General features: G+C 40.6%; 1 protein-coding gene across 7 annotated transcripts in view; it reads left to right on the top strand.

Moving 5' to 3' along the window:
• The window catches only part of SVIL (supervillin), a 134,453-nt gene that overhangs the window by 75,123 nt on the left and 44,404 nt on the right, over positions 1-14,926 (top strand). For 5 of the 7 annotated variants that reach the window (XM_058825555.1, XM_058825562.1, XM_058825566.1 and 2 more), the window contains 6 exons: positions 4,475-4,532; positions 4,656-4,807; positions 5,204-5,870; positions 10,910-10,990; positions 12,991-13,860; positions 14,191-14,355. In XM_058825555.1, coding sequence (XP_058681538.1) covers positions 4,525-4,532; positions 4,656-4,807; positions 5,204-5,870; positions 10,910-10,990; positions 12,991-13,860; positions 14,191-14,355 — 1,943 coding nt within the window. In that variant the 5' untranslated portion in view covers positions 4,475-4,524. The remainder of the gene's footprint in view (positions 1-4,474; positions 4,533-4,655; positions 4,808-5,203; positions 5,871-10,909; positions 10,991-12,990; positions 13,861-14,190; positions 14,356-14,926) is intronic. The other 2 variants (XM_058825573.1, XM_058825586.1) reach the window with 2 other exon arrangements.

Raw genomic sequence — 14,926 nt, 5'->3', positions numbered from 1 at the left:
TAGATTAATCCTGAGTTCAAAAGTATTAACTTGACTTGTTAAGTCACAGCTCTTTCCAGGCCCTTTGGTGGTTGGTGGACTCACTGTGCTTGCATGACCAATTGACTGCACTTGAATTTTTGTCTTGCATGTTAAAAGGCCTGCAGTACATATGGAGTTTAGTTTGGGGGGTATTTTATATTTTCCAAATTTCTTAGTGTGAGTAATTTCTAAAGAAAACAGCAGTTCCATCTTTATCATTTGACACAGTTGAGGTAGAGGCAAGAATTAATTCTCTTAAATTATTTAGAGAAAATTATAATGTGCTTGACCCCCAAAGGGTGACATTTAACTAAGGAACTATGTGCAACTGGCACAAAGGTGTTCCTTTCATTCAAGGATGTCATGGACATCAGAACTTGGATTAAAATTATGTGTGTGTTTGTTCTGGTGGTATTTACTCTTTTCAAACTAGCTACAAGGCTAAATGCACTAATTCCAACATGAAGGAACTGGCTTGCTCTTTTAATGTCATTTGTTGCAGAGTTCCTCTGGAAAGAAACACTTCTTCCAGCATAGCATTTAAATGCTATATAAGTGACATGCTTGCTTTTAAATATGATCGTTACAGATGTTCAGAAAGGAACATTGTTGGCAGAATGATGGAATAGAGTGATGTGCATTTATGCAATACAGACTTCTGACAGCACCAGAAAGTAATAATCCATAGTCCTTCATTATTCCTTAGCCTTACAGTCATGTGGCCAGCAATTTAACTGAGCCTTCATTTGAGAAGCCTTATATGTAAGTTGCTTCACAGTGAACTAATTTCTATTCCAGGATGTTTCTATTTTTCAAAAAAATAGTCTCATAATGAAGGCATCATATTTGGTGTGTACCAGTCTTAAGAATCAGCAGTGGGAGCTTTTGTTTGCATTCCAAGGGGACTACTTAAAGTCCAGGGCTTTTTGAAAATCCAGGTTATTTTCTAGAGCCTAATTGTGATCCAGGTTTGCATATGTTGAGAAATTGAAGGGATATGTTTACTTTTCAACTGATACAGACTGAACTGAGGCCTGCAGTTGGGCATTGAACATGTCAATACATGTTTGCTGGCATAAACAGAAGATAAATGCTTTTCCAGTCTAGTTTTAAGACCATCACCTTTCCAATTGTGGAGAGGAAGAAGTAGGAATGAGGCTGGTAGGCTTTGCTATTCTGTTAAATTTTCCTCAAAATGAAAATATGTGGTACCTGTGTTGCAATGGTTATTTACCATCTCTGAGAAATTAATCCTCTGGCAGGTAACCTTTTGATCCATGTCTACCCAGACTTCACAAGTGTACATGCTCCCTCTCTATTATGAACTTTTGGAAGGCTTAATTGAGTTTTTACAGCTTCTGTGTTGTAAAAAGAAGACTGCTGTCTCATGGCTGCAACTTTATTCACATGTCCCTTCTGCAGCTGTCAAAAAGGGCTTTCAGTATGTTCATATTCTGCAGCAGGTTTTGGAAAGATTTCTGTGAATATATATTTCTATAAGAAATATTCCACCTTAATTTAAGGAGGTTTTAAAACATAAGATGCCCTCCAAATATACTTTTTTTTTTTTTCATTCTGGATCAACATACAGAACAATACTGTTTTTCCTAAATAAAGGTATTCCGAAGTAAATTTTGTTTGGAAGGACTACAGTTGCCATAATTAAGATGCCTCTTGACAGTTTACCTCAGAGGGTGTCCCACCACAGCATCCTGCTCAACATCCTAAAATAAAGCCTCAAGTTCAGAGCTGTTTCTGAGCTGTGACTGTTCTTCCTCTTGCCCTTAACTGACCAATGGTGCTTACAAATGTGTTGCCATGAAGTAATCTAGATAAGGAGCTTTTACTGTGAAATTAATTATTTTAAGCTTCTTAGTGTTTTCTTGTGTGCTGAATCAGATTTTTGTGCTACTTTTTAGGTAGAAGTGTTGCTGTTCTTTAGCGCTCCCATAGTGTTATTTGTGATGGTCACATGGGAAAACATCCCATGGACAGATGGGAGCTGGCACCAACATACTCAAATTGTGAACTAAAAATGAGAAATTGGTCACCTAAATTTGCAAGGGCCAATCAGTGTCCTTGGGAGTGAAATGTCTCCAACTGATTTTTATGTTTTGAAGTAAAATATTTTATTCATCAAAAAGAAACCACTAGGCTAGAAGATTTTCTTCATTTTATCTTCTTTTGGTTTTGCTTTTTTTTTGTGCTTCTTTTTCCCTCCTTACCAAAACAAGAATATTGCTGGAACTGCTTTCCCCCAAAAGGTTCTGCAGATGTTGTGTCCAACCTTGCTGAAATTACTTCTGTAATCTCAACCTTGGAAAAAGTGTAAGGCAGCATGGAGTAGTCCCATGCTATTTTTGTCCCACGTTGTTTGGGGAGGTGTTGGGAGACATTTTTCATGAGACCTGTGCTCTTTTTAGGTCTGCAAAGTGGTAGTAGAATCTCTGGAACTTCAGCTAGCAAGTAGCAGGAGAGTGTTGAGCTAATGCTTTAGGAGTTCTTTGGATGTTCCACATTTCTTGTATGTGGACAACTTAGGTGGGGGGAGAGAAGACTTTCACTAATAAATGAAGCTGTGCTTTAGAGATTAACTAAAGCTTGTAAAAGACCTGTTCTCTGATGATGGATTTGGTGACTGTATAAATTGGTGACTAGGGAAAAAAAAAAGGATCAGGATGTGGATGGAATGTGATTTTAGTAACTCTGAGTTCCAGAGGCCTTTGACTTGTCTGAAGACAGACAATTACAGGTTTTGTTTTGACAATGTTGTGTGTATATAGCCAACGGATGGAACAGAAAAGACGGAACAGAAAAACTCTAATAGCTGGTGGAACACAATGAAACAGTAGATTTGGGGAGGTGAGAGCAAAGTCTTTATGAGAAATAATTTCCTTTGGTGTGGATCTGAAATGAAGGCTGGTTTCAAATGGCTGATTGCATTGCCAGCACAGCTTGAGTACGCAGGGCAACAGTGGAAACTGCTCATGCATTGAGAGAAAAGTCTGTGAAAACACAACATAAAGGCTCATCTTTGCCTTGGGGTTGGTTCAGGATCAGAATGTGTTAATTCTTGATGATCCTGCACATTTTATCTGTAGTCCTACTTTCAGGCTTTTCAGCATGTAAGGTTGATGTGACAGTCAATGTCAACAGTATCTGTGAGGTGTGAGCACTGGTATTGAGTACAGCAAACTTCCTGCATGAGTCAGCTCAGCTGGAACCCTGACCAAGCCATGCATGTCAAGTTCTTGCAGCAGAGGGAAGGCAGAAAAGGTGCATCTGACCTTAAAAGGGCGGTGTTTCAGTAATATTTATCTTCCAATTATCTAGAGCAATGAGATCTGGTAGCAAGAAAAATAAGCTGATACGTTTACCTCTGCAGTGGAACAATGTCAGCTAGACACTCCTGACTCATCAGGTGTTTCTGATGGCAATCTCTGCCAGTTTAGCAGGCATAGACTTTCACTTGCTTTAACTTTTGATCCCTGGGTCAACAGGGTTAGAGCCCCAGATGTGCATTGGCTCAAGAATAGGGGCACACAGCTTTCAGCACCACGTTTGCCAAGGTCACAATATGTGGATGTGCGTGTCTGTGTGTTAGGCACACCCCACCCCAGTGCACTGCTTCCCTGGACAGCCTGGGCAGTTTCTCTTCCTGGTGGTAAGAAGCCACCCTGCACTTATTTGTGTAGCACTCACTGCTGCAGTGTGGTCTGCACGTGCACAGATGTGGGTATATATAGGGATTACTTCATCTATCGTGCCTCCCCTTGGTTCACTGCAGTTTTGTGGACTGTGGCAGCTGTCTGCTGGCACTTCACACCAGCAAAGGCTTCAGGGGAAGAGAAGGAAAGTATGTAAAATTAAAATTACTAGGGAAAGTTATAGCAAAGTAGCAAGTTATTAACCATGCAAGAGGTACCATGATGGTGCATGGTAATTTTCACTTCAGCAATGAGTCACTGGGGTTCTGGGGATTTGATCAATATAAGGGTGTGTAGGAAAGTAAGGAGGAGGGGACCTCTTCCTTACTGCTTCTATTTAAACATGGTCAGTCCCTGACCTTTGAGTAGGCAGGGCAAGCAGACTTCCCATAATACCTGGTTTTGAAATGGGTTACTAGGGCACTTAAGTTTGACTTTAGCTAATCAAAATACAACTTGTCCAGCATACACTACATCTTGAAAACTGCTAGGATGGACATAGCAGATTTGGGATTAGCCTGGAAGTATGTGGAGAGGAGTACTTGATGGTCACACCTATGTGCCTAATGCACTTCTGACAGCACAACCTTAATAAACTAGGAAAACAAGAGGAAAATGCTCATTTCCTCCCAAAAGCTATTTCAAACCATTGAACTTTATTTGACTGTTCCTTCTTATTCTAAAACATTTTAGCAAGTTTCTGAAACTTATTGTTTTATAAGCTACATAATGTTTTGTTGTCTCAGTTTCAGAATTAAGAAAACTCTTTGAACCAAACAACCGAGATTTTTTGGAAATGAAAAGGTAAAGGAAAAAAGTGTTTGGCCCATAAAACAAAACACACAGCTTGTTTTGTTACCTCCTCGTAGAAACTATGCCCTCCAATCTTCAAGATGCCTGTTTTCACATTTTTCACATATTTTTCAGAAAGGAAAGAATAGCTAGGCGCTTAGAGGGAATTGAGAATGATACACAGCCTATTCTTCTACAAAACTGCCCAGGATCAGTCACACACCGTTTGCTAGAGGAAGACACACCAAGATATATGCGAGCAACTGACCCATACAGCCCCCACCTAGGTGAGTGGCACATGGCAGGCCATATTGCAATGCTGAATTACTCCATGTTTGCTACACTATCAGCCTAGAAGCTCTTCTACAGAAGAGTTCTGTCAGGTTGTTTGGGGTTTTTAATTTGCCTTTTAAGTCTCCAATTGTCTTACTTGAAAAATGTTTATTGCTTTAAAAAAACTATTTGAATTGAGAACTATTACTTATTAAACAATTATTCCTAATACATATTTCTTAATTGTTTGTGTGTGCTTTTGGAGACAAAAGTGCAAAAATATAATGTGTCTGTGCAGTCACTTTGATTTGTAAGAAAATGGAAAGCTTTTAGTTCAATCAGTTTGAGGGGTGGATGGGGTACCTGGAGTTTTGGGAAGGACTTGCTCATATATGTTGTACTTTTGACAGGAAGATCAAATGAGGAGGAGGAAACTTCAGATTCGTCTGTAGAGAAACACCCCAGATCATCCAGATACCGATCAGAAACCACAGGAAGTAATAAAGAGCCCTTGTACAGTACAGCAAATATGGATGTCCAGGAACTGGAGTCAAAAGCAGAGAGAATAGCCAGGTACAAGGCAGAGAGGCGACGCCAGCTGGCAGAGAAGTATGGATTAGCCCTTGAGTCTGATTTGGATTCTGACTACTCATCCAGATATATACGGGCAAGGAAAGATCCTGACAGCGTGGAAAGAAAGGGAGTGAAAAGTGAAAGGCAAGATGATGAAAACAAGGACTATGGCAGCCTCTATTTTTCCAGGACTGAGACAAAGTCATCAAAGAGTGCGATTTCTGATTCCAAAGAGTACTCCAGCCGTGAAGATAAAGATGACCTCTCAAATGAAAAGGGTGTTAGAAAAGCAGATGACAGTGCCATTAGACAGGCTTCTGAGCCTTCAGCAGCCTTGGATAGCTCTGCCTCCCTTTCCCTTTCTGGACGAGACTCTTCCTGCTATAACGAAGTGCCAATGCCACCAAAGCAAACCCCCCGAGAGTCCCTCTCCTCACCCAAGCGGGCAGCCTCACCCACCCACTTGCAGAATGACCAGCCCTTGCACAGTAACAGCAGACAAAGGTAGGTATGATTTCTTTTTTTTTTTTTTTTTTTTTGCTGTAGATTCCTTTATCTTACTCAGCTTCTGCATCAGTGTCTACGGTATTAGTGAGAGTGTATTTATTACCCTTGAAGAATGTATTTAGTTGCTTTGGATGTCTCAGGATGGATTAGTTGGGTTTATTTATCACAGTGTGTGTCTGATACAAGGAAGTGGCTATGTATTTCTCTAATTAGCTATGTCCTTGGTTTCACTTTATATTTATAGAATTTTTGCTGAAATTAGGCCCTTTGTGGGGAGGACACAAACTAGAAATTGAAGGAGTTATGGTTCTAAATCTCCTTGGGTTTTGTTTTTTGGTACCTATTAGAGCAAGTCTTTAACTTTCTTTCTTCTATATCTTGCAATTGCTGTCTGGGAGCTTCTAAGTAGAGGCAAGCTGCTTCTCAGTGAAGATTTGACTATCTTTATGATGGCTTCTGCCAAAACAAAACAGTTTGCAAACTTAAAAACTGAAGAGTGTCTTGGGTCAGTTGAAATAATAGTTGATTTGCTTTCCTGATGTGAAAGTGTAAAAGTCTTTTGTACTGTGGTAGACAATTTTTTAGATAATATCAGGCATATATATGCATGAAGGGGCAGAGGGGAGAGTTAAAATTCTATGCTGAATTGCTGTAGACTTGACAAATATACTGTGGTAATAGGGTAACCAGATTCTTCCAGAAGGAGAAAAAAAAAATAGTTTCCACTAATTTTACATTACAATTTCTCAGTGTGGTATAGAAATACTGTCAAATTCTTATGCTGACTGAAAATAATGTGTGACTAAGAATTTTTTTAAAGTATGATTTTCTCTAAGTGTGAGTCTTTAATTTCTTGCTGGGCGGATAGATAGAAAATAATAACTGTAAAACCTTAACTTAAAATGTTGCAACTAAAAATTATGTAAATGAGAACTTAATTTTATACATATGTGCACGCTGAACACTATTGACTACTTTTAAGAAACTGAGGTATCTGGTATAAACTCAACCATTTATGCTTTCCATAGAGCACAAGAGCTTTTCAGTTCCCAGTTGTGAGAAATCAGGAAAAAAAAGGAAAGACACCAACATGGATTATTAAAGAAGTGAATGCACAGTAGTGAGCAGTGACAGGTGTTTTGGGAAGAGTATAGGGACATTGCCCAGTTGTGTAGAGATGAGGTTAGGAGGGACAAGGTGAAGCTGGAACTGAATTTGGCAAAGAATGCAAAGCATAGCAAGGACTTCTACAGGTATGTTAGCTGGATATGGAAGGTCAAAGCAAACTGGTAACAAAGGATGAGGAGAAGGCTCAGCTAGTTTTTTGCCTCAGCCTTCAATAGCAACCTCACTTTCCACACCTCATGAGTGGGTGGACAGCAGGGTGGTGACTGGGGAGGCAAAGTCCCTTCCATTATAAGAATAAAATCATGTTCCTGACTGCCTGAGGAAACTGAACAAAAATAAGGCTACAGGACCCAATTAGATTTATCCTGGAGTCTTGAGGGAACTGGCTGATATATCTCCATGATATCTGAGCAGTCAGGTGAAGTCCCAAGTAACTGGAAAAAGGGAAACATTGCACCCATCTCTAAAAAAGGTTGAAAGGAGGATACTGGAAACTGCTGCCCTGTCAGCCTCACCTCTCTGCCTGAGAAGATCATGGAACAGATCCAGTCAGAAGCTATGCTAAGGGACATGGAGGACAGGGAGGTGATTCGAGACAGCCAGCACAGCTTCTTCAAGGCAAGTCCTGCCTGTCCCATCTAGTGGCCTTCTGTGGCTGAGTGACTATGTAAGGGGACAAGGGAAAGGCTACAGATGTCTCTGCCTGTGCTCCTGCAAGAGCACACAGTCCCCCACAGCATCCTTCTCTCTAAATTGAAGAGCTATGGACAGATTGTTCAGTAGATGAGGAATTGTTTGGACAGCTGCATCCAGAGTAGTGGTCAGCAGCTCAGAGTCCTGATGGACATCAGTGACAAGTGGTGTCCCTTAAGGGTCTCAGTGGGGACCAGGGATATTTAATGTCTCCCTCAATGACATAAGGGAGTTGAGTGCACCTTCAGCAGTTTTGCAGATGACACCAAGATGAGTGGTGTGGTTGACACTCCTGAAGGATGGGAAAATCACCCAGAGGGACATGGACAAGCTTGAGAAGTGGGCTTATCAGAGTCTCCTGACGGCTTTGGTAAGGCCAAGTGCAAAGTCCTGCCCCTGGGCTGGGGCAAGCCCCAGTAGTACCAGAACAGTCTGGGGTTGAACAGATTGAGAGCAGCTCTGCCAAGAACTTTGGGGAACTGGTGGATGAGGGGCTGGACATGAGCTGGCAATGTGCACCTGCAGCCCAGAAAGATAAATGGGTCCTGGGCCACATCAAAAGGATCATGGTCAGCAGGTTGAGAGAGGTGATTCTGCCCCTTTACTCCACTCTCATGAGATTCCCCCTGGAATACTGTATCTGTAATCCTCAGCACAGGAAAGACATGGGAGTGTTGGAGCAAGTCCAGAAGAGAGCCACAACAATAATCAGAGCAATGGGGTACCTTTCCTGTGAGGAAAGGCTGAGACAGTTGGGGTTGTTCAGCTTGGAAAAGAAAAGGCTCCAGGGAGATCTGATTTCAGCCCTTCAGTGCTGCAGGAGGTGATTGTAAGATTGGGACAGACTTTTTGACAGGGGCATTCCTCTTTTCTGATAGGACAAGAAGGAATGGTTTTGCACTAAAAGAGAGGTAGATTGATGCTAGATATAAGGAAAACATTTTCTTACAAAAAGGCTGGTAAAACACTGGCACAGGTTGTTCAGAGAGAAGGTAGATGCCTCATCCCTGGAAGCATTCAGAGTGATGTTGAATGGGACTCTCAGCAACCTCATCTAGTTAAAGTGTCCCTGCTCATTGCAGAGAGATTGGACTAAATAACCTTTAAAGGTCCCATCCAACTCAAACTATTCTATGAGTAATAATATAATACAAATTGCTGACTGCATTATCTCTAATTTCAGATTTTTTTCTGGATGAGGCTTGAGTAGTATTTGCATAAAAAAAATTTCCCCTAATTGCTGTCTATCTTGTGAAGGAAACTATCTGCACCCACCAAGATGTGGTGTAGTACTTAAAGCAGCCAAGAGCTTAAATATGGGATTTGGTCTCTTGTTTGGATATACATGTAGGCAGTAGCTGGTATTTTAAAGGCCATATTGCCAAGAGCCCATTATTTAATACCCCTGACACTTTCAGTGCCAGTGTGTACTCCCTGGTATAATATTCAGAGATGTGAGAATAACCTCTCTGAAACACTTGTCCCTGATTCTGAGTGGTAAAAAAGTCATTGTGTCCATGCAGTCCATTTAAAGTTGCTCTGTGGTGGTCCCTATAAAGCTATTTGCACAAGAGAAAAAAAAGGCTAATTCCAGTTTTTCAGGTGACTGCTGTTCTGAAGTCAGTTCCACATTATATACAGGCCATAAAATCGGTTTTGTTAAATTTAAATTTCCCAAGTTTAAATTGGAAAATAAATGCAGCTCACTTTGAAATATATATGAAAAGCTTTTGTGACTTCAGTACTAAGATTTAATAATTAATCCAGTTACCCATCACTGAGGAGGTATCATTTGACATTGCCTGCATTTGGCTCCTGAAATGGCTGATTAAATTCAAACGGTCTTCTGATTGCACTCTTCAAAGGATGAATGATCAAGTACAAATAATTACTGCTTGGGCCGTGCCCACTATAAAATTGTGCCAAAGTACACATTAAAAGAGAAGGAAGTTCCTGTGCTTCAAAACAATTCCAGGTAGTTGCTTCTAGTCAGCTTCTGTGGAAAGGTTTTGCCTCCTCTTGGTCAATTCCGTTAGGGATTCAAAAACATTTGGAACAAACAGAAGGTGTTTCAACAGTTGGTGTTTGCTGTTCTAAGATAGATTTGGATTCAATGACAACAGTAGGTGAGTTCTCAAATTTAAACTTACTTGCATCAAATACACTGTTATCTCCAGAACAGTTGTTGATTTAACTTTTTCCGACTATTTTTCATAAAAGAGTAGTTAAGAAAAAATGAAGTATATGACCTGGAACTTAATTTGGGGGTGTTATCCCAAATGGCTCTTCTCCAATGGAAAAGTTCTTTCATAAGTAATGGAAAGCATCCTGGATGCTTGTCACCTCTGGGAAGTGAGTTTGTAAACATTAATGTGGCAGGACAGGCTGTGCCTGCAAGGTTAAAAGTACTTGATGTGTTCTACTGTTGCTGGGGGATTGTAGGTGAGGGTGAGCTTTAGGAAAGTTTTTGAGAAACTTTATGTAGGAAGCAAACAGCCTTTCTTACACTGCTGCAGGGCTTTTAAAAGCTCCTCTTTCTTTTTATGCTTTCAACTCCAAAATGTGAACAGAATAAAGTCAAGGCAAGATTAAATTAGGAGTCACTTTTTTCCTTAAGTTTTTCCTGTGCCAGGTCACCCAGTGACACAGTGTCTTTGGTGTGTGCTAACCAGGTGGGCATTTCTGAAGCTCTGTGATACAGGGTTACAAGAGGACAGAGGGGTTCCAGATGCTCCTGAGAATTTCTTTGGAAATATGATGCAGCATTATTAATTTTCCACTTCATTAAATTCGTACTGCTCCTTTGTTTTGGTTGCAGCAATCTCTACCACTTTAAATCACAAATTAAAGGAATTATTTTTCTAGCTTTTACAGATGTCCTTACACAAACTGACCCACAGTGGAAAATGCAAAAATAAGGTTGTGTAGTTGCTTTCACTTCTCAATTTTTGGACAATGTGCACAAAGTTACCTCTGCAGAATCTTTACCACTTTGCATACTTTGTATATGTTTGTGGGATTATATAATAATTTCTTTCCCAGTTTATTACCTTTGAATTGGATTAGTGTACATTGCTTTTGTTTTCTAAAACTGTCCTCTGCAACTGAGTAATCAAAAAAAAGAAAAAAAGCAGTGGGGAAGGGAGACTGGAAGAAATAATGGGAGCATGTATTGAGGTCTCAGAAATTACCTGAAGTTCTGTTTTCTGTAGTAGTGCAGGGAAAGCAAAACCTGAATGGTTTCTTCAGAAAGATTCGGAAGGGGACACACCTTCACTTATCAGCTGGCCCTCCAGGTATCATGAAGCATATCTGTGTGGCTAACAATCAGACTGCAAACTCCCCGTCTTTCCTTTTACTATCTACATTTAACACTTGCCCTTAATTTTCCTTTAACAGCAGCAAGTAAGAAAGTGAAGGTTTTTGTGAATAAAAAGCTTGTGAAACTTTTCTGAAGCATCTGCTTTTATTCTAACTTAGAACAAATTGGTGTTTTGATGAAGAAGTACAAATTCCCCAAGCTTCTTCCACAGCTACAACCATTCTGGCTTCCACTAGATTTTATAACTTCTTATTTTATGTCATTTTGTGCTCTGCAAACCAGCATATTTTTATACTGTACACCCTTCCATCTTAGAATTCCCTACAAGTAACTCCTTGAATTCCAAAGGAGATGGTACAATAGAAGTAAAAAAGAAAAATTACATGGAAAAGTAAAACAAAATCTTGATCAAAGCTACAGGCAGCTGCTTTCTCCTGGTTTGGTAACATTTACAGTAAGCCCACCATGAAAATCATTGCAGGAAGACTGTTTTTCATGTTCCTGGTTAAAGTAATACCTATAACCCAGTACTAACATTGGTGTGGATGTTCTGGAGAATGCTTGGTACATGTAGTTCAAAGCATACTTCTTCAGATTTAACACACTTTATGTGCTTAAGTAACTCTGCCTGACAAGTGCATCAATCTTCAGAGGTAAGAAGCACCAAAATATTAGAAAGAGTGGTGTTTCAAATAACTTTGGATATCCTGAATTATTCTCTTAAATAATTTGCTTTTTTTCCCCCTAAACCTTACTTTTTTTTTTTTTTCTTAATGATGTAAACTCCAAAAAGTCTGTTGGTAGCAAGCCTGGAATTGCACATACTTTGAGCTGGATTACTTACATTCAAACTGTAGTTTCCTAGTTTGACTCTCTCTCTTTCCTTGAAACTAAAATTATTTTTTCATACCCATTTGGGAGGGGAGGGAGTACAGGGCTTTCATTTTTAATACTGTGTGTGTTATCTGCAGACACTCACCCTGTGAGGTGTCTGAGCCTTGGTGAGGTTGTGAAAGTGCTGGAGAGCTTTACCTGCAGCAGCAGCTCCAGCAAAGGCAGCCCCTGGCTGCACATGCTTGTCTCCCTCTGTGCTGCTATATTCCATTTAGAAATGTTAAATAAAACTCTGATTTGCATGGATGTTGCACAAGTCCAGAGGTGTTTCTAGAAAACACACTGAAGTAAGGTAACTTTTGGGAACAATTGTTTTTGTTGCAAGTTTTGCATGTTAGAATGTAATGAAACATTTTAAAACAGAATACCTGTTTCAGTTTTTAAATGTTTTTTTTCCCTGCAAGCTCTCTGAAAAGCAACAGCCATGCCATAGTTCTGCATTTGGGTTTAGGACTTGCCCTTTCAATGTTTTTATTCACTTACTGAAACAGGTTACACTACATATGATTTTTCAGATATCTTAAATGATATACAAAAACACAAGTAAACCAGTCTCTGGCAAAATATCTGAAGGGCTAGGTGGAGATAACATTTCTTTTCACCTCTTTCCCCAATGCAACAACGTCTTGGTGTGATGTAAGCTTCCCAGTGTTTAGACATCTTCAAACATCTGACTGCATACACAGCTGCCAGTAGAATTTGCAATTTCAGGCTGAACCCAACACTCTGATAATATAAAAAGCAGTTTTGATCATCTTGTTTGTTTGAGACTATGGGTATGTGCTGTTTGGCAAACACACTTGTGATCTCATGAGAACATGCTGTATGTTCCCAGAGCTTGCACAGTTACCTTCTCAGGAGTCATGCATGTCCATGGCCCCTGAATCACTTGACTGTTTTTGAGCAGTGTTACTGCTAAGACCTGGGGAAGGAAGGGGTTGCATCATAAGATTGCTTAATTTTGATGCATTGGTTTTTATTTTACTACAATGTTGCTGTCTGTACCCACAGTAGGTGTCTGTGTTCCTTTCCAGATTGGGTATTGCTGTTCACAGCTTTAATCCTTTTTCTTTCTTAAAGAGTAAAAGTTAGAGAGAAATTGGTGAAAGAGGAAAGTGCTCGTGGAAGCCCTGAACTTGCCACAGACACAGTATCTCAGAGAAAATCCCATCCAGTGCCAGCCCACTACATGCCTCTCCAGACAGAAACGTCTGCCTTTGATAGGGCTCTAAATCAGCCCGTCAGTTCCGTCCGCCAGCCGATCCATGGCTATATCCAGCCTGCTGGCATTGCTCACACAGCTCAGCTGATGGCAGCAGAAGAACCAGCAAACAGCCCTGCTGGCAGCCTCCTCCCCACAGACACAAAGCCCTCAGCAGCCCCTGCCTCGGAGAGTGAAAAGAAGGAAGCACCTGGTTACGGAGCAAAACCTGCTGGAGAAGATTCCTTGGAAGGGGAACAGGCCTCCAAAGGCAGAAGGCCCATTCTGCCATCTGAGATTCGCAAGCAAGGGAAGAACCATGAAGGCCTCTTTGGCGGAGGAGAATTGGAGACCCCTGTGGGGAGCTCCTCCTTTGCAAGCAAGCCAAAAGTTAACTCAGAAGTTCAGAGGGAGTTGGAATGCAATAAGAGGCAGGCCCCAGAGCAGCAGTTTAAGACCCCTGAGAATGTAGAAAGGAGTGAAGCTGTCATGTACATACAGAGCGGATCTGTACTGCAGCCTGACAAGGCACAGGCTCCTGTTTGGAAAGTGTCAACAAAGCATAAGGTCCTGACTCGCTCCATGTCTGACTATACTGTGACTACTAAGCTAGAACCTTTTAAAAGCAAGGAGAGCATGGAAGCAAATCCACCAAATGGTGAGATTGGCATGGTTGACACAAAAGTCTCTGTTGCCCAGCTCCGTAATGTCTTTCTGGAGTCTGCTAATGCCAACAAGAAAACGGAACTGTAGGTGACATTTCTCTCGTATTTTCGTATGAAACTTGCACGTCCTTGGCAAAATTACACCCACTCAACAGCAGTTGTTGTTCGGCACTTAAAGCACACAGCTTAGCTCTCACCAGAGTGTACTGGAGGCTGAGATGGTTTGATCCTTGCTTTTGTGCTTCTGCTTGCCAGTGCGAGTTGTGATGTGGGGTAGCTGGAATGTGTTCGTCTGCATGGACCCAGAGGAGCATGCAGAGTGGTCTCTGGGGACTTGTTGAGATGCTTACATCTATGTTTTACTTCTCTCTCCTATTTTCTTTCCTATGCGCTCTCTGTGGTGCGATTTGAAAGTGAGTCTCGGTTTGAGATGTCGGCAGCAGGTAGTACTGTGTCTGCCAATGGGGACCGTGGGCCACGGAAGGCAAGGCGCTATTTTACACCTGGTGAAAATAGAAAGACTTCTGAGAGGTTTAAAACTCAACCTATAACATCAGCAGAACGAAAGGAGACAGATAGGTAGGCACGTACGTAGCTCTGTGTAGCATTCTGGCGCAGGTGGATATTAGCAAGGTTGGGACAAGATTTGTCCATATATTAAAATAAATGTTTTCAGGGTTATTGTTTGTCATTAAAAACAATTTATTGTAGCTTCTTACAAAATGAAATCCAAACCCCTCCCCCAATAAAACCAATTTGTTGCAAATTCCTCCCATTTGAAATAGTGAACAGTGAATCATCATTAAGTACTGTAGCTGTTTGGTTTGAATGTTAAATGCTTTTGGTTTCATATAAAGGGTTTCCTTTTCATCTAGTCTACTCTATCATTTACTCTCTTTGTAAACCACCAAAGGTACCTTTTTATGTTAAAAAGCTGGTCGCAAATCATAGACTTTTATTTTCTGCAAGGTGAACTAGAAATAATTTTCCTTGACTGTATTTAAGCTGCAATTGCTAGCATTTGTGCTTTATTAAAGGATGTTCCCAAGTGAACACTGATGAAACTTGAAAAACAGATAAATTCTCCTGCTACTTCAGATTGAATTTGAAATTCATTTTTGATGTCTTGTTTCCAGCTAACTTTTTTCTG

This window comes from Ammospiza caudacuta, chromosome 1, assembly GCF_027887145.1.
Source record: "Ammospiza caudacuta isolate bAmmCau1 chromosome 1, bAmmCau1.pri, whole genome shotgun sequence".
NCBI classification, from domain to species: Eukaryota; Metazoa; Chordata; class Aves; order Passeriformes; family Passerellidae; genus Ammospiza; species Ammospiza caudacuta.
Note: the sequence above shows the minus strand (reverse complement) of the source record. Positions and strands in the feature narration are given on the sequence as shown.